We start from the raw sequence: 20,941 nt of genomic DNA, 5'->3' as shown, positions 1-20,941 counted from the left end.
TGAGTATCCAGTCTGCCTAGTAGCAAGGCGTCTAATGTAGGTCCTAGAGGACTGCCGAGCCATATCTCCCGCATGTAAGATGGGCTCACGAACGTCGCTAGGGCCTGTGCCTGTGCATGCACGTGTGCGTCTACCAATGTCTGAAGAATGTGCTCTAGCTGCCTCAGCCTCTATATCCACCTAGTCAACCCACGCACGGTCTTCCTCAGTGAAGATTGGATCCACAACTGTTAGCCGACGGTCCAGCGGTGTTTCTGTATTCTGTAGCCGACGGTCCGGCGGTGTTTCTCTATTCTGTAGCCGACGTCGTCGGTAAATAGTTTGTAGTGGATAGAATATTTGTGGCCGACGGACTCCTTCGGGAAGGTTCGGCAGTAGTATTTATATCCCGTCTGGGATCATTGTAAAGCATCAATCATCTACTATTTTGAATATTATGAAGCCTAATGTATGTTCTAGCATATGTGAATATTATTCTGCTATTATTGTCTGTATGCGTTGATTTCTTTACCAGTACGTAAACATTTGGCGCCGTTGCCTTATGAATCTGGAAGGTGGGAGGAATGAAGATTAATGCCAAATCAGCTTAACAAGGATCGGAATAAGGCGAAGGGAAAAGATGGAATCCGTATTGCGCAGGAGAATTTAATTCTGGCACAGCAAGCCGAACGCCGACCAAGATTTCGGAAGATTGCCGACGGAAACCGAAGTGCGGAGGAATTGTTGGAGGAGACTCGGCAGCAGGTGGAATTGGTGGAAGAAGCACGGGAGGAGTTCTTGAACTTGTGTTCCCTGAGGGAAGAAAATTCAGACGGAAGAGCATCAACTCGCACGGCTCGCAGTGCCGAGGGAGCACGAGCGTGGAGTGACCTCCTCGTTCGAGATAGACTTCCATGAGAAAGAATTTCAGAGGATCCTTCTTCTTCACCAAGGTTCGCAGCTGTCGACACCTCTGGTGCGGGAGTGCATACCGCCGGTGTGGGAGTTCAGACTGTTGGTGCGAGAGTTCAGACTGCCGGTGTGGGAGTGCAGACTGCCGGTGTGGGAGTGCCGATTGCCGGTGTGGGAGTGCCGACCGCCGGTGTGGGAGTTCAAACTGCCGGTGTGGGAGCGCTGACTGTGGGAGTGCCGATCGCCGGTGTAGGAGTGCAGACCTCCGGTGTGACAGTGCAGACCTCCCGTGTTGTGATGGCGGGACCCAAAGAAAAGCTGCCAAAATTTGAAGGCGATGGTACAGCCTACCCCATCCGACATTGCAAAACATGTGAAACAATTTGGAGGGCAAATGGCATAATTGATGAAGACGACTGGATGAGACAATTTCCAGCAACCCTACGGGGTGTGGCGATTGATTGGTTTTCGGATACGGATCCACAGAAGCTAAATAGCTGAGATAACATTAAAAAGGAGTTCTTGGCGGAATTTAAACTCTTGCGGGATGATAATGAAATCGTAGCAGAGATTTTCAATACGAAACAGGGGAAGCACGAAACTGTCCGCGTCTATGCCAGGAGATTAAAAGACTTAATAAACAAAATGGAAAGCAAGCCGGCGGACGGATTGCAGAAAAGGTGGTTTGTGGACGGCCTACGCTTGCAATTGCGGAGGAAAATGAAAATTGTGCCACCGTCGTCATATGTGGATGCTTATAACAAAGCACTGGACCTTAAAAGTGCGCACAAGACAAAGAAGAAGAAAACTAGCTCCTCTGACTCTGATGACGACGAATCTACTGGAGGTGATAGTAGCGATGGCGAAGGTAGTAGCAAAAAGGTTCGTGCCTTACAGAAGGATATGGTTCGAATGATGGAGTTTAAAAATATGTAGAAGGAGTCAAAAGGTAGTGAACTGTGGTGCACAGAATGTAAGACCGACGGTCATACTAAAGGATCGTGTCCGAAGAACCAATTCTGTGACATTTGTCAGATCATGGGCCATTCGACAAAAGACTGCCCCTTTAACATGAAAACAAGAGGATCTCCATAGGTGTTTCTCACACAGGAGGCTTCTCCGTCGGGTAGTAGCGGAAACACGAATACCGCCGGTGCTACATCCGAAGGGTACAGGAATAATAGCAGAGGGCAAAATAACAACAATGCGAACAATAATAATGGGAGCCGAAGTCGAACTCAGTATGATGCAAACAGACGGCCGATCGTTTAATGCCGAGCATGTAATTTGTGGGGTCATTTTGCGCTGGATTGTACAATGGAAAACACACCGAAATTATTATGCAGATGGTGCGGACCCGGCGATCACGAAGATTCCAAGTGTCCAAAGTTTGGAGTAAACTTAATCACTGTCGGCACAGATGTAGAGGAGGTTCTGGCAATTACACGGAGGCAAGCGGAGGAAAAGAGGAAATTGGGGGAAGCGTAGGCGGAAATTGCAAAAGCATCATCGGCGGGGACATCTCAGTTGAAGGACATCACCGGCACCTTGGCAAGGAACTTCGCAGAACAAAACATTGTATGGCAGATCTTACAAACGGAGATATCGGTCAAGATAAGTGAGCTCCTTCTCACAATGCCCTAGTTACGGACGGCCATTCTGAATTATACACCGTTTCCGAAAGCAATGGAGGACACAGGAAGGGACAGTAGGGAAGCGACGACAACAGACCCAATGCTGCTGGCACTCACATCCGGATGGCATCCGATGGTCGTCGAGATGGGGATTTTGGGAAATATTTTGACAGAGACAATTGTTGACGGAGGGTCGGCGTGAATGTGTTGCCGGAGGATACTTGGAAGAAGTTGGGAAAGTCGACATTGTGGCCACCTGCATTTCAGTTGCTCACGGCAGACTAGCATGGAATCAAACCGTTGGGAATCTTGAAAGCGCAATCGGTAACAATTGGTACGCAACCATTTTTATTGGATTTTGTGGTTATTCCATTGAAAAGAAAAGGATATGATGCTATTCTCGGACGGGATTGGTTAGTGCAAGCAAAAATAAAGCATGAATGGAAACGAAATACCCTATCAATGGAGGGCGGAGGCAAAAGATTCACAATTGATCTGCACACACAAATGGTCGGCGAGGAGGCAGCATCGTCAGATTCAGAAAGCAACGACAAAAGTGATGATGAAGGAAAGAAGAGAATGGAACTGGACGAAGAAGGAATATTGAGACTAGACGGAAGATCGAATGACGACGACCTAGACTCGGTGAATGGCCTTTACCATTGGCAGATAGAAGACTACGAATTGTTTCCAAGTTGCAATATGTTAACGGTCGACGAACGTAACAAAACAAAGGAAAATGAATGTCCGGAGGAATGTAGGGAAGCGGAAGAAGGAAAAGCTCCCACGGCTGAAGCTGAGGGGAAGAACTTACAGTTTGAACATAGAAAAACGAAAGATCCCACTTTCCGGTACATGGTGAATAGACCGCGTGGAAAGAAAAGGTTACACCACAACATAAAATTAGTGGAAGGGCACCGACAGCAAGGAAATAATCCAGTTGTGCGACGACATGGCACAGAACAAACGTAAGCCGTACGACGGTCCGAATGAAATCAAAGTGGAAAAGTTTAAGGGTAGATGGGCTGGACCATATCAGATTCGGAAGGTCGGCGACAATGGAGCAATCAAATTGGCGACCTTGGACGGACAGGAGATAGCTCAGTCAGTTAACGGATCCAAGTTGAAACCATATCGTGCAAGAAAGTTCTCACCGTCATTGAATCCTCCATCGTCGTCATTACAACACTCTCTGGCGGCGACGTCGTCCGAAGGTACCCCTGTTATTTGATGTATTCGAATTTTTAATTTAAAAAATACAAAGAAAAAAAAAAATGAAAAAAAAATTGAAAAAAAAAAATTTAAAAAAAAAATAAAAATTAAAAACAAAAAAAAAAAGAAGTGGGCCCCGTGGACAGAAAGGCCCGCGGACTGAAAAGTCCCCCGGGCAACTGCCTGTACGCGGGCAGCGAAAGTCCCGCGGACCACTGCCTGTCCGCGGGCAGAGAAAGTCCCGCGGACCACAGCCTGTCCGCGGGCACAGAAGTGGAGGTCCCTGCGGACAGTTTGTCCGCAGGCTGTTAAAAGCCCCGCGGGCAGATGTGCGTGGGCGTAAATTTTTTTAACACTTTCTTGCCGAAGAGAGCCCCGCGGGCTTGTAATCATTTCTTCCAAACTTAGAACAATCTCCGCTGGTAAAGGAAAGGTCCGTGGGCATAGACTTCTTTATTCCCCGTCTCAAACACGACTTCATTCCATCGGAGCTGCGCGTGGTCCTTTGTTCGATACTGCCATTCGCTGCCAGGAGAAAGAACCGCAAGAGTCCGCACAAAAGGATTGCACAGGATTTTGAGACGGATCGGTTGGGATGAGGAGGCACTGAAAACATCTGAACAAAGCATCGGAGGCATCGGAACGCATGAAGCTAAACGCAAGCCTCAGACTCCATTCCCTCCTCCAGCGAGACTTCCGCGGGGAAACAGAGACATATAGAAGAATGCTTGTTCTGCCAGAAGGAGAAGCTCAGGGTTTAGAGTTTAGCGGCAGCACAGTAAAATTGCAGGAGCCAAGATGGAATCTGTGTAGGGAAGGAGAAGAATTTCTGTGTGCAGAGGGATTTGTGGTGGATTGTAGAGGAAGCGGCAAAAAAAAGAAAAACGACAACAGAATCAAGTTGTTCAGAATGAGTGACAGATGATGCCAAAGGGAAATGGACGCATCCGTGGTTGCCAGAAAGAGTGCAGAATTGGCAGATAATGACAGATATGGTGTGTTCCGTGCATTTCTGTGTAGGTTGCGAAGTGTTAATTTGGTCTTGGCGCTGCCCCTCGACCCCGCCGGGGGTGTTGCCCCCTGGACCCCTAGTCGTTGCGGATATCAGTCGTGGGAGTCTGACCAGTTCAGAAGAGTTGAAGTTGCTGCAGGCATGGACTTTCTGTGTACCAGAGGCAGTGGGAGCAGGTGTTGGCTGTGAGGCTGTCTTGGTGAATGCGTAGAGAGCTCGGGAGGAGCTGATCATCCAGTTGGAGGCAGTGCAACAACACTTGGCTCAGGGTACCGAGGAATTGAAAATAGAGAAAGCAGCATAGGTGGCTATCAAGGTTAGCTTCATCAAGGAGGCAGTGTTGTGTTAGCAGAGGCTACAGGCACGGGACGAAGGTGACAGTGATGTGTCAGAAGCAGATTTCTCTTGTTGTAGTCACTCTGTTAATGTATTTTGTTTGTTAATTTGTCTCAGATATTTTGTCAGTCGTCAGGAGACGACTTTTCCTTTTGTGGGGGATGGTGTTAGCCTACGGTGTTTCTGTATTCTGTAGCCGACGGTCCGGCGGTGTTTCTGTATTCTGTAGCCGACATCGTCGGTAAATAGTTTGTAGCGGATAGAATATTTGTGGCCGACGAACTCCTTCGGGAAGGTTCGGCAGTAGTATTTATATCCCGTCTGGGATCATTGTAAAGCATCAATCATCTACTATTGTTAATATTATGAAGCCTAATGTGTGTTCTGGCATATGCGAATATTATTCTACTATTATTGTCTGTATGCGTTGATTTCTTTACCAGTATGGTAAACCTCTGTGAGCCACTCTGATTCTGGATCAATCTCCTCTAGAATGATTAGAGAGGAGTCAGTGCCCAAAATCTGTCTGATCCAAAGACGGAGGTTGTAATGAACAAAGACAATATCATTCAACTTCTGCACTGTCAACCTGTTTCTCCTCTACGAATGGATGTGCTCGAACATGGACCAACTGCGCTCACATCCAGAAGCGCTGCTTGGCTGACTCAGAATACGGGTAGCAATTTTTTGAAGTTTTGGGGTTGTGGCCCCAAACATTTGCCACCATCTATCTGCAATATGGGAAAATAGAAACAATTAGTCTCATTTACAAATTACAAGTTAACTCTAAAATTACATAATCAACTTTAAGTTTAGAATCTAGATTCACGAACATTGAATATATTATTTAATTTTTACCTGGCTATAGTGTTGTCTGAGCATTTATGGCCATCCTGCTAGAGAAAAGTGGTCCCTCTTTATTGTTGAACTCGTCTAGCTCAACAGTCGCAGTAGCGCTATCTTCATCGCTACTCAACCTTTGAATCATTGTGTATAAGCCAGTGAGAATGTCCGCATCCGCCTTGAACTCAGGACGGAAACGAAATGCCGGGTTCAAAAAGTAAGTTGCTGCATGGATGGGTCAATGTAGCTGATTCTGCCATCTCCTATCGATGATGTCCCAAATAGGGCTATACCTCTCCTGCACTCTTGCATATTGGGCTCTGATGGCCTCCTTGGCCCTATCCATGCCCTCATAAATGTAGCCCATAGAGGGCTTATCCCCATCAACAGTTCGTAGCAAAGCTACAAGGGGCTCAGTGACCTACATATAAAGTAAAACAAAAAATTTGAGTCAAAACTTAAATATAAAATAATATAACTTAAAGTAAAATACTAAATGTTAAATTGCAATAAATTTACCTTCAAGATTTCTCTAGCGGGTTTCCAAAAACCATCCTCATCAAATATGCAATCCGCCACATCTATCCCTGCAGTGGTCATAGCATAGGAAGAGGAAATCCAGTCCCGCCCAACAAACATGCTCCTCAATTCATCCCTTGATGTCAACAAGGACTACAGGGTGATGAAATTCCAGGCAAACCTCATGATACTTGGGCGAGCTAACTCCTTGCCTTCTGTGTACTTCCTCATTGTGCTAAGGATAAATGAATGATTATAAATGAATTTGCATATGTTTTTTGCCCTTTCCACACATGACTTGACAAACTCAAGGTTGCCAATTTCCTCCAACATGAGGTCAATGCAGTGTGCTGCACAAGGGGACTAAAATATGGTGGGGTGTCTCTCCATCAAAAGTTTGTCGTCGGTAGAAATTGTGTATCGGCCGATGGGTCCCTTCGGAAAGGAAATTGTGTATTAGCCGACGGGTCCCTTCGGAAAAGAAATTGTGTATCAGCCGACAGGACCCTTCGGAAAAGTTTGTATCTGGCCGACGGACTCCTTCGGGAAGGTTCTTCAGAAAGTATTTATAACCCCTTCGGGAAGCATTGTAGACAGTAGATATCATATCATATCTTATCATCGAAGCATAATGTACTGTTGGTATATGCGAATAATAATAAGAGTTCTGCTATTTGCTGTTCGGTGTTCGTGTCTATTTCCTTTGTGCGTTGCTTAATTAATCCATACGGTAAACATTTGGCGCCGTTGCCCGATGGATCTGGCACGCAAGCAAGCGGATATGAATTAAATGCCGAATCAGTTGAACAAAGATAAGAGTAAGTTGAAGGAAAAAGATGCCATACGCGTTCCGTAGGAAAATTTAATTTTGGCTCAGCAGATAGAGCATCGAAGGAGGTTTGAGAAGATTTCTGACGGAAACAAGAGTGCGGAAGGATTGTTGAAGGAGACTCGACAACGGCTTGATTTGGTGGAAGAAGCGAGGGAGGAGTTTCTGAACCTGCATATGCCACGGGAAGAGAATCCTGACGGAAGGAGATTGACTCGCACGGCTCGGAGTGCCAAAGGAGCACGAGCGTGGAGTGACCTCTTCGTCTGAGATATACTTCCGGAACGGATAGCTTCAGTTGACGAACCCTCTTCTTCACCAAACAGCGTGAAAGTCCAAAATAGCGCGGGTGTTGAAAACAGCGTGGGTGTGCAGAACAGCGCGGGTGTGCAGAACAGCGCGACTGTCCAGAACAGCGCAGGTGTGCAAAGCAGCGCGGGTGTTCAAAACAGCACGGGAGCTCAGAACAGCGCAGGTGCTCAAAACAGCGCGGGAGTGCAAAACAGTGCAGGTACACAACAAAACCCTCGACATACAGTGATAATGGCAGGTTCGAAGGAAAAATTGCCTAAATTTGATGGTGATGAAGCAACTGATCCCATTCGACATTGTAAAACATGTGAAACGATCTGGAGGGCAAATGGCATAACAGATACAAACGAATGGATCCGACAATTTCCTGCTACCCTACGGGGTGTTGCGATTTATTGGTTTACTGATGCTGATCCACAGAAATTAAATAGTTGGGATAATATTAAGGAGTTCATTTCGGAATTTCAACTTTTGCGTGATGATAATGAAATTGTAGCCAAGATATTCAATACCAAGCAAAAGAAGAATGAAACAGTACGGGTCTTTGCTAGGAGATTGAAGGACTTAATTAGTAAAATGGAGAATAAACCGGCAGACGGGCTTCAGAAAAGATGGTTCATTAAAGGCCTTCACCCGAAGCTGTGGAGAAAAATGAAGATCGTGCCACCATCGACATACATTGAAGCATACAATAGGGCAATGAACCTCGAAAGTGACCAGAAGACAAAGAAGAAGAAGAATAGCTCGTCCGATTCAGATGACGATGCATCCTCAGGAGATGATAGCAGCGATGACGAAGGAAGCAACAAGAAGGTCCGTGCCCTCCAGAAGGACATGATGCGGATGATGAAGGAATTCAAAAACATGAACAAGGAAACTAAGGGCAATGACCTATGGTGCACGGAATGTAAGAAAGAAGGCCATACGAAGGGATCCTGCCCGAAAGATCAATTTTGTGAAATCTGTCAGATCCTGGGACACTCGGTAAAGGAATGCCCTTTCAATTTAAAAACAAGGACACCGCAGCAAGTGTTCCTGTCACAGGAGGCATCCCCATCAAGAGGGAACGGGAACACCAGTATGGAAGGTGCCACATCAGGCGGATATAGAAATAACCGGCGCGGTCCAAACAACAATAGCAATAACAACAATGGTGGCAACAACAACAATGGCGGAAGGAGTCGAATCCAGTACGATGCGAATGGTTGGCCAATTGTTCAATGCCGCACATGCAATTTGTGGGGTCACTTCGCCCGAGAGTGCACAACGACGAACACACCGAAGTTGCTATGCAGATGGTGTGGACCGGGTGATCATGAAGATGCTAGGTGTCCGAAGTCGGGAGTAAACTTGATCACCGTCAGGACGGACGAAGAAGAGGTTTTGGCCATCACACGGAAGCAAGCGAAAGTGTACCCCAACCCAGCGGAAGAAAAGAAGAGACTGGAAGAAGCACGGGTAGAGATCCAGAAAGCAACACAGGCAGAAACGGCACACCTGAAGGACATGCCGAGTACTTCCTTACGGAACTGCGCAGAACAAAACATTGTCCGGCAAATTTTGCAAGTCGAGATACCTGTCAGGATAAGTGATCTGTTGCTCACTATGCCTCAGCTTCGATCGGCACTCACAAACATTGTTCCTGCTGCTCAACTACCAGGAGAACATGGAAGGAAGTAGGAAAGTGGAGCAAGTACAGTGGACAAAAAGGAGAAGGAAAGTGGCGCAAGTGTAGAAGATCCGATGCTGTTAGCCCTCTCATCCGGACGCCATCCAGCAATCGTCGAAATGGGAATTCTTGGGACTGTATTGTCGGAAACAATTGTGGACGGAGGGTCTGGTGTCAATGTGTTGCCTGAAGACACTTGGAAAAAGTTGGGATAGCCGACATTATGGCCGCCTACATTCCAGCTGCTAACGGCCGATCAACATGGAATCAAGCCATTTGGAGTCCTGATAGCACAACCAGTGATGATTGGAACACAGCCATTCCTGTTGGACTTTTTCGTAATCCCACTGAAGCGGAGAGGATATGATGCCATTCTGGGTGGCTGATACAAGCCAAGGCAAAGCACGATTGGAAGAAAAATACTTTATCACTCGAAAGCAAAGGCCGAAAGTATGTCATCGATCTACACACTCAGATGGTTGGAGAAGAAGCTCTATCATCGGATTCTGAAGGAGAAGACAATGAGAGGAGGCAGATTATGGAACCCGATCAGGAGGGAGTCCTACGATTGGAAGGAGATGACAATCTGGATTCAGTAAATGGTCTTTACCACTGGCAGATAGAGGATTACGAGCTCTTTCCAACTTGTAATATGCTAAGGATCGACGAAGGTAAGAAAGAAGAAGGAAATGAATGTCCGAAGGAACACAGAGAAGCCAAAGGAGGAAATGATTGTCCGAAGAAACACAGAGAAGCCGACGGAGGAAATGAATGTCTGAAGGAACACGGAGAAGCCGAAGGAAGAAATGAATGTTCGAAGCAACACAGAGAAGCCGAAGAAGGAAACGCGGATATGACTGAAGCTGAAGGACAGAACATACAGTACGAACCCAAAAGAAGGAAAGATTCTACTGTACGATTGCGTAGGAAGAAAGTATTATGTCAAACCATAGATATAGCAGAAAGGTATCGACGACAAGGAAGGGAAGTAAGCAATAACAGAGCAATAAAATAGTGGATGCTAGACCGAAAGGAAGTATTCGATGTAGTGAAGAGGTCGAAGTTGAATGTCTGCAATGAAAGAAGTAACGCACCCTTGTGGACGAATAACTGAGAGAAGACTGTAAGTACTGTATATATGTAATATTGTACATAGTTGTTCAAAAAATTTATTATGAAAAGAAAAAAAAAAAAAAAAAAGAAAAAAAAAAGAAAAAAGAAAAAAGAAAAAAAGAAGTGAAGTAAAGCACCGTACGAATTCTGGAAAGCACCGTACAGTTTTTGGGAAGCACCGTACGGTTTTTGGGAAGCACCGTACGAGTTCTGGAAGGTATCGTACGGTTCCATATTTGCAGGGGACAACACCGTACGGGTTCTCATCTGAAGGGAAACGGAAGTAACGTACGGTTTTTCATATCTGAAGGAGGACGTACGGATTTCATGTTCGCAATACGGTTTTTAAAGCCAACATACGGATTTCATGCCTGCAGTACGGTTTTTAAAGCCAACGTACGGATTTCATGTTTGGAGTACGGATTTCATTGCTAACGTACGGATTTCACTGCTAGAGTACGGATTTCATTGCTGCCATACGGATTTCACAGTAAAGGGGCACTGTACGGTTTCCACAAACACCATACGGATTTCACAGTAAAAAAGGTCTACCGTACGGTTTTCAATGTCGGAAGGATGATGTACGGCTTTCCAGATAAATTAATTGTACGGGTTCTCAAGAGGCTGCTGTACGGATTTTTGGAGGAAGATATCGTACGGCTTGTTATAAGCTTGTGTTTCGTACGAATTTTCAAGCAAATATATTAAGCATACGAATTTTAGAGCCATTTTTTTGTACGGATTTTTAAACGAAAGCAGAGTACGAAAATTGCAGTTGGGAATGCGAGGTGATTGTACAGATTTTTCAAGCATATCATGTGTACGGATTTGGATTGTAAGATTATAGATTTTGAAGAGTGGGGTTTTGGTGTACGGCTTCTACTTGCTATTTGGTAGCACAGAAGGGTGATAGGAGGTTTTCTAAAAAAAAGCGTCGACAAATCAAGAATGCTCAGAATGAGTATTAGATGATGCCATAGGGAAGGGGAAGCATCAGCAATTGCCAGAAAGAGTGTAGAATTGGTAGAAAATGACAGAAATGGTGTGTTCCGTGCAATTTTGTGTAGGTTTCAGAGTGCTAATTTGGTCTTGGCGGCGAGGGGCGTTGCCCCTCAACCCCGCCGGGGGCGTTGCCCCCTAGACCCCCACTTGTTGCGGATATCAGTCGTGGGAGTCTGACCAGTTGAGAAGACTTAGAGTTGCGGCAAGCATGGAGTGTCTATGTATCAGAGGCACTGAGACTAGGTGTTGGCGGTGAGGCTGTCTTGGTGGATGCGAAGAGAGCTCGGGAGGAGCTGATCATCCAGTTGGAGGCAGTGCAGCGACACTTGGTCCAGTGTACTCGGAATTGGAAGGCAGAAAGCGGCACAGGTGGCTATCAGGGTCAGATGTCAGATTGGCTAAGGTGACAGTGTTGAAGATCAGTTAGTCAGTCAATGTATTTTGGTTGTTGATTTCTCTCAGAGATTTTGTAATAGTCGTCAGGAGACGACTTTTCTTTTTGGGGGGGATGATGTCGTCGGTAGAAATTGTGTATCGGCCAATGGGTCCCTTCGGAAAGGAAATTGTGTATTAGCCAATGGGTCCCTTCGGAAAAGAAATTGTGTATTAGCCGATAGGACCCTTCGGAAAAGTTTATGTATCTGGCCGACGGACTCCTTCGGGAAGGTTCCTCGGAAAGTATTTATAACCCCTTCGGGAAGCATTGTAGATAGCAGATATCATATCATATCTTATCATCGAAGCATAATGTACTGTTGGTATATGCGAATAATAATAAGAGTTCTGCTATTTGCTATTCGGTGTTCGTGTCTATTTCCTGTGTGCATTGCTTAATTAATCCATACGGTAAACAAAGTTTACCTACAACAATTTTTATTCAATTAGAAATTCAAATTTCAAAATTCAAATAAATTTATTTTTAAAACTTGAAAAGTTAAAAGTTTACCTACAACAACATAACTTGTTGCATTATCCGTCACCACCTGGATCACATTTTGTTCTCCCACCTCTGCTATGACTTCCTCATCGCATAAGTATGTGGCATTTTTTACATGTGCGGAAGCATCGATGGATTTGATGAACATGGTATATCCTACAAGTAACAAAACAATGAATTAGAATATTAAATGGTTCATCAACAAATTAGCATTCAACAAATCAAAATTTACAATTATGTATGTAGGAAAGTAGAATGATCAATCACCTCCACAGGATACAAGAAAATTGAGGAGTGTTCAATTCCTCCTATCTGTCCAACCATCAGTCATGATGGTGCAACCCTTTGCAATCCACTCCTTCCGGTTCTCCTCGAGCTCAGCCCTCATGTCCTCTACCATCTCATCCAAGAGGTATCCGCTCAACTCAACCTCAGTTGGGGCTTTAAACCCCGGACCACAAATAGCAACCGCATCTATCATGTTTTGCCAATAAGGAGCCCTATCACAAATAAAAATTTAGATGTCAAAGACTCAAATTATAAAACAAGTAGATATTATTGAAGTTTTGCTTTTACTTTTAATTTTAACTTTAAAGAAAACAAAGAAAAAAGAATCAGTTACTTGGCTGCAATAAATGGAATGTTGCAAAAGTACCAAAATTTGCATATCTCCTTTCTGGCAGCATCATGAATCTCCTTGTTCAAACCCATGCCCTCAAGCGTGGGTTGGGAACCAAGAGTAGTGTGGGGCACAAAGTAACTATCCATTCTGTTTTTCCGCACTCTAGGCTGCAATAGGTTGGTGTGGGACTTTGTTTCAGTATGTGACTGACTAGCACTAGCACTAGCACTAGCACGAGCAGAAGAACTAGGATAAAAAGGAGGCCTAGAAGAACCCTCTCCAACACAACCTACGGATGCAGAAGCTGATGCAGATGCAGATGCAGATGCGGTTGCGGATGCGAAAACATGGGAGCCAATACCCCTTAGCCCTTCAAGTTGCATTTTCCTATTGGCTTTTGTCTTTTTCAATTTTTTCTAATGCCATTAAGCAAGTGTGTTTTGCCTCAGGAGTTTGGTGAGTGCAAATTGTAACATTGTGTCCAAGTATAGCAGCAATGTGGTATTTCAATCTATAAATACCCCCAGAAGTTATTTTTTCTTTACAAAAAATACATTTTGTTTGATATTTGGTTCTTCTAGGAAACTCTTCATTATATTTCCAACATTCATCTTTTCTACCCATTGCGAATTTGCGAAAAATGAAAGCAAAGGCTGCTGCAATAAATTTTTTTATGTAAAATATCAAAGTTTGAAGCTAATAAAAGCTACAAAACAACAAACCCTAGTTTGCAACTTAATAAAAATAAAGAACATTCAAGATCTAAACTAAAAATTTTGAAAACTATAAAAATTTAACAAAAAATGCATAATACACTAAAAATTTAACAAAAAGTGCATAATACACTAACATGCAAAAAAAAAAAAGAGCACTTACCTCTTGCAAATGAGTTGAGGAGTGTTGAGATTGGCTTCTTAATGCTCCCAATGCAATTGATGGCCTCCCCAAATGGATTGCTGATCTCTTTTGTGCTCTTCCTTCTTGCCGGTTAGAAACCTATGGCATTTCTTTTCTCTTCTTCGCTCTCACTTTTCCTCTCTTCTACTCATGTTAAACAAATAGAAGGCCCTTTAGGGTTATAACAAAGCGAACAGGTCAAAAAGAAAGTTAAATAAACATTAATTTTACAAGTCCATACTTTACTGGCCGTGGGCGATGTCTTGGCGATTTGGGCAATTTTTTGGATGAATCGCCGATTCACGCGATTTTTGGGCGATTCTCGTTACTCTGCTTTATTCATATAAGCAGATATGCAATTCCAATTACAATGATGATTCATAAATCCATTTGGACGATGTACATATACTTTCCGAAGGGGTGACTCAACCATCACGCAACCTTTCGGATACTAACTCAACCCGTTGGCTAGAATATAGTATCTTTTGTCACTTTTTAAGTTTTGCCTTGCAAGATCTATCATTTTATGTTTGGGGGCAATGGTAAGTTTGAGTTAATTGTTTCTTAAACCAACGTTGGAGTTAGCATTGATATCAAAGCTGACCTGCGAAGTTTGACAAAATGGCAAATAATTGATGATTGATAAAAATTGGCATTTATCTAGTTATAGCCTGTTGGGGGTTATTACATGATGAAGGATATTTTTGTCTTTCTGCCCACAATTGTAAATACAAAAAAATTGACTATTTTGCCGTAGTTGTGTAGACAAACATGATTGACAAATCATCTCTCATGATTACAAATGTTCTCTGACTTCTTCAAATTGGAAATTGGTTTTCTTGGAAATGTTCTTCCCATTATGCTACAATGGTATTCGCATTTTCCAATTTTCACATGTAGATATGTTGCGATTGTTTACATGCAAATATTCAATCTTGACAATGCTGTTTATGCAAAAATATGTGATATTCACATGGATGTTTGTAACACTCCTATTTTTGTTGATATTGACACTTGAAATTACTATTTGTGGATCTTGTTTTTTGGTCTACAATGCTTACTGAATTTGAACTCTGTTGTAACTGTAAAGGAAATGAGTAATATATTCCATAAATATAGTAATACACACTTTTTTTTAAAGACTATCTCCATTCAAATCTTGGGTAGGCAATGACATGCTAGTTTGTATTTGGTTGACTCTATACTAAGTTACTAGCACTCCCTTATTTCTTGCCCAAGGCCTATTAAATCATTTCCTATAGGCTAAGGGATAATATTAGGGAAACTTTTCAACAGTAATATTTTAAGTTAGTCCTAGTAATATGATAGAAAACATCCAAAATTGACATCTTAAATATTATTAGTATCTAGTTAAAGCGGGTTTGCATATATGGAACAGAATTAGGTCTTTTGTAATATTTTATTAAAATGTTTTTAATTGAGCGCTTTTGGAGGGAAGGGGGATTCAAAACAAAGAAACCAAAATGAAGACTAGGCTGAGACAATTCATTCAAAAGGGACTATGCAATTTTATGAAATCAAACCTTTTTCATAGTTTAAATATCTGTATTTAACTATTGCATCTGAGGATCAAATTTGTCAAAATTGTCGAGATTTAGAGGACAAAACCCCCTTTGGTTCCAAGCAAGAGCCAAGGATGAAAAATATCTTGTTATTTGAGGTGATTCCATTTTTGTACAGACAAGTAGCGTATTTCTAATTTTGTGTCTCTATGATGCAATGTTGACTCACCACTATTTCATACCTGTTGTTAAGAGTACCTGCTGTATAGTACGCCTTTATTGTTCTATCATTGTGGTACGTATTTATAATAGCAAATTGTATCAACATGCGAGTTGTTTCATTTTTAAATTTTTATATTATATAGTGTTGTTTTTTGATTCATAGATATTGTTTCTAATAATATTCTCAATGTTCGATGACAATTTGTTAGTAACAGATTTGATACATTGTTGTTTACATCAGAAAATTCAAACATGTCAAAATAAGCTGAATTCTGTGTTGCTATTACCTTAGGTAGATATTCTGCTAACAGGTCAACATATATGTTTTTGAATGTAGCCGTGCAGAGGAGAGAGTAGATTCTATCAAAGAGAGAGGATAGTTACAAAATCAGGGTATGCAAAAATAGAAATATGAAAATGGAGTGAAGAGGTTAGAGGGTTCAAAGTGAAACAGACAAGGATAAAGCAGAAACTCAGTATAATGTCATTGGTACTATGAGACAAAGCTAGAAACAAATCTCGGTCCTTATGGCACAACTTTTTAAGACAATGTAGAATGTGAATATCCCAAGACCAGTACAAACTCCATTTAGACCATTTCTTAAATTCTTACAAAGAGAAGACATGTGCTCAAAGTAGAAAAGCAAAATCAAAGTTGAGCAGGATATATAGCTTATTTTGAGAAGTGCAACTCATTCAAAAATTCCCATCATGAAAATTTGTTGCTTGAAAATAAGGATGAACATCTGTCCATCTTAGTTCATTATCACAAGTACTTACAGGGCTTTAGGCACCTTGGTAACGTTTCAAGGATAAAATTGAGTTATAAAATTTTTAGTAAACCATTTTTTTCTTCTCCTGTGTTTTCGGGTTCATGTCTGATGATAAAAATGAGATATGAACTTTAGAATAAAACATTCTTTTACTTCTTTCATTTTGGATTCACGCTCATTGAAAAATGAGCATGGATGACAAAGTGATGGTTTATTAATTTGAAATTTCAATTATTTGCTAAAATCAAAATATGAATGTGTTGTATTAATATAATTCTGCTGTTTATCATAGTGATATAAAATTTTAGCCTACCTTCTTCCTCAACGTAATTGTATATCTTGAGTCTGCCACTTTTTGTTCTTGTTAATGGTTCTTGTAAAGATATGCACAACACAATCTTTTTTAGTATTGCATGAAAAGGGAATGACAGACTCTATTCCTAAGAATGAAATGTTTATCCTTTTCATCGATAAACAGCTTTATCACTGGATAATTATGATCTAGAAGGCATTTCATCTATATACACTATATCAAAATGAAATTAGCTTTTTTTTTCTATCATTTTATTTGGATTTTTGGTATGGAAATTATTTGCCAAAAGGTTTTTTAACTTAATATCAAGTAAACACATGAATACCAAAACAACATATTAGATGCAAACAAATGTCTGATGTTTGCATGCTGCATTTTTGGGGACTAGTGATGGATCAGTTTATGCCTAATTTTCTCCCCATTTCTTAGTTTTCATGCTTTGTAGATGTTTTTGTTTTAGTAATGAATGGAAATATGTCTTAGCAGCATTGTAGATGCTGTTTTTTTTGGATCAATTTTGTGATACACAATAGATATTGTTGTGTTCTTGCTAAAACATCAATGGTACTTTAAGGAGCATTATTGCATTTTTCACTCTCTGGCAGTTTTAAGATTAATTTTTAAAAATGAATTGCAGATGTCAAAGAGGTAAGGGGCATTGGTCTGCAAATATTGAAATTAGAAGCAGCAGAATCGTGCCATCAAGGTAATCTTTATTACTAGATGAACAAGGATTTTTACTCCATTTATATTTGACTTGTTATTGCATAGTTCTTATCATTTATCAGTGAATTCATAAAGTTCTATGAGAGGGATGTCCATTGTGCTCTTAATGTTTATGGTATGGTTAACTTTATTTTTCATTATTTTCATGGCATAATTCCTTCATTCTAACTTGTGCACCATTGACAGGAATTTCATGATATAAACAAAATTTCATAAATTATGTTAGATGGAAACTATGTTATATGTGCCAATCATCTATTGTATTTTACGTTTAGGATAAGTAGCATCTTTCTATTGATAAAAAATCATTATTGTGTGCTTGAATGTAGAGTGGATTTCTGGCATTGTGTTCTAACTCCTAATATATATTAGCAGCATTGGACAATTTGTTTTTCTGGATAACTGAAGTAGGATTGGGAGGGGTAGTAGTATTGGGCCTGATGATGTCGGTGAAAACAGCTATGATGACAGGTTATTTCTTTTTCAGTCGAAGTTCGGACTGAAGATCAATCCTTGATATGAGGGGGACTGCAGAAGTTAGAAGCATGGTACTCGTAAACCCATAATTGTCAATAACATTATAAATAGAATGCCTCATATATCATATTCATACCTTGAAAAAATCTCAACATGTCATTACATAGTGAAAATTTAAATTACAAGCCATATTTCAGATTTAATATCCAAATTTATCTTCATTATCTTTATAGGAATCAAGGTTAACATTTGGTTCCACTTTGACTTCATTTGAACCAACCAGCTGGCCACTTGCTATGTCCATGTCATGTGGAACAACTGCCTCTTGCTCATCTACGAAGTCTTGGGCAAGTTGTGCAACCGTGGCATCTAAATCAACATACTCAGGGAATAAATCCTAATTCCTTGTCACACGCTCATGGTAGTCCATTTTCTTATGTGTCAATAGGCGAAGGTTGGAGTTATGGAGACCAAATCCTTTTCTTTTTTGGCACCCAAATGATTGCGCTTAACCAAGTGGATGAAAGAGTATGTACTCCAATGGCGTTCAGATGAAGAACTTTCAATTTGTTGAGTTAGCATACGACATTTAGATCTAGTATTTTAATTTCAATATGATAGCATCATGATCAAATAAAAGAGAACTTTAATTGCAAGAGGATGTGAGAAAATAAAGCCTTGACCATCTACATACCATTGACTATTAGCATCCATCCTATATTGAGGATGAAGAGCAATAGTGTCATGATATTTGGTAGTGCGAATTGGGAAAACTTGGTGAGGACAATATTTTGAGTTTTATCATCATATATATTTGTAGATGCAGCCTTGTAATCAGCAGTAACTTTTGCATCTCTATATAGTGTTACTTTGTTGGTTGTGAAACTATCTCTTGGACATATAACCTTGGTGGCAAAGCATATGTCAAGAGATATAAGGGGTGGTCATCCGGGTTCCAATGGTCAACAATATTGTTTCCACAACATTGAAAACATCCTTACCCACTATTATTGTTTTTATGTTGTCCACAATGGTGTTGATACAATCATAAATTTTGTAAAGTGCCTTGACAATTTTTGAAGTTTTATTCCCGTTTTTCTGCCTTAGGAATTTTGTCAAACACTTCCCTTGTGATGTCCCTGTTTTGACATATAAATTAAATAATAAATAAATATTATACATAGAGTATTATATTAAAATAATTGATAATGTATATTTATACTAAGATACGAATATAAATTATATCATAATAATATAATTATAAATATCAAATATATATATATATATATATATAATTATTATATATCCATATATAATTAGATATTTAAATACATGTTATAGATAATTAATATATATACATACATATATATATACTATTTAAGTACTATAGTATATGGCAATTATATCTTTGTTATATATATATATTGAAATAATATTGTTATTAATAAATGATTTATACATAATCATATATTATTATAATCATATGCAATTGATATTAATATATATCACCATATATAATTAATATAATAATATTTAATATAACTACGAATAGACACATCTCTATAAAATATTGATATATATATGGAATATGACATGTTCAAGTAAATATGATAGAAAAGATTAAAAAAATGAATACAAATAAGAGGAAACACAGTGAATGTCTTGAAACGGGACATTACATCCCTTGCAGCCTCAGTTTGCTGATGTTTGTTGTTTTGCTATGATTTTTGAATGCTAATGATATTGATGAATACAAATGATTGCAAAATAACTAATTGGAAATCAAAGTGATATGCAACTTTTTTTTATTATTTTTCAAATGCAAGTACATGAAATTCTGATGTAAAATGCACACCTACAGCCAAGAGGTATTTTCACAAACACTTGGCATGCATCCTGTGAATGACTATGCAATGAGACGTTTTTACAAACATTTGGCATACAAACTGAACAACTGAATTAAGTTGATTTCCCTTCAATACTTCAATGTTTACAATGACTGAATACTTTGGTAACAAAAAGACATATATTACTTGTCAAATGTATCTATCTACAATTGCCAAATGTAAATACCAAAATAATTTGGAATAAGTAGCTGAGATGACATGCTTTTTGGCTTTGTTTTTTCGAATTTGCTTTTTCAGACTGCTTTTTCGGATTTGCTTTTTCGGATTGCTTTTTCGGTCTGCTTTTTCAGATCTGCTGCGAAAATTGAAACCTTTTTCCTTGCCAACTGATGTCAAAAATTAGATGCACGAGCTGAACAAAAATCATTGAATATTATCTCCCAATTAATCACAAATGAATTCGTTGAATACCAATTCCTCCACTCCCAACTAGGGTTGATATCTCACAACCGAAATTGGCACCTTAGAGTCTTCAAACCCTCAGGCAAGTATGCAAGCACTAAGGCTCTCAGCACAATAGATGAATATGCAACTCAAGATGTGTAAAATGACCCCCCAAAGGCTCCTTAGAAAGAAAACACAAGCAACTCCAAGAAGCTTCTAGCGGAATCCAACACTTTATTCTTTTAAGTGACTTTTGATATTTTATTATGTTAGTCACTTTAATATTAAATCACTTAAATATAAAGTTACTTTTTAATATTTCATTGTTTAGTAACCTTATAAGTAATTAATTTAATATATCTTTTCCCCCTTATTTCTTCCTTTTTAGCCTCCGGGGAAAATAAAGGCTAAAATAAAATAAGTAGCTGGTGCATGTCAAAAAGGGGACATTACAAATTTCACCCAAACATGGGCGATTAGTATCTGAAAACCTAATCATGCTTATGATGGGCTCGATGAATTCCAAAACATATTCAATGCTTTTACTTTTTGGGATTATTCTATGTTTGATTGACTCCACACACTCCACAAAGTGTTGATAACCATAGCACTCGAGGCATCTAGCACCTTTACAAATCGTCTTAAGATGGTTGTGTGAGATGCAATTCATGTTTCAACAACTAGTGATGGCATAAAACATACATGTCACATATCAAGTTCAACTTTAAAAGAAATAAATTATTACTAAAAATTAAAAAATTACAAAAAACTTAAATTGCCTTTAACGA

General features: G+C 40.2%; 1 protein-coding gene across 2 annotated transcripts in view; it reads left to right on the top strand.

Moving 5' to 3' along the window:
- REV1 (DNA-directed DNA polymerase) overlaps nucleotides 1–20,941 on the top strand; it is a 264,062-nt gene that overhangs the window by 161,977 nt on the left and 81,144 nt on the right. For both annotated transcript variants that reach the window (XM_089830019.1, XM_089830018.1), the window contains exon 18: nucleotides 17,297–17,365. In XM_089830019.1, the coding sequence (XP_089686145.1) occupies nucleotides 17,297–17,365 (69 nt within the window). The remainder of the gene's footprint in view (nucleotides 1–17,296; nucleotides 17,366–20,941) is intronic.

The sequence above is a fragment of the Cupressus sempervirens genome, chromosome 5 (genome assembly GCF_028749045.1).
Source record: "Cupressus sempervirens isolate cs-2001-9-10 chromosome 5, ASM2874904v1, whole genome shotgun sequence".
NCBI lineage: Eukaryota > Viridiplantae > Streptophyta > Pinopsida > Cupressales > Cupressaceae > Cupressus > Cupressus sempervirens.
This window is presented reverse-complemented; position numbering and strand designations above follow the sequence as displayed.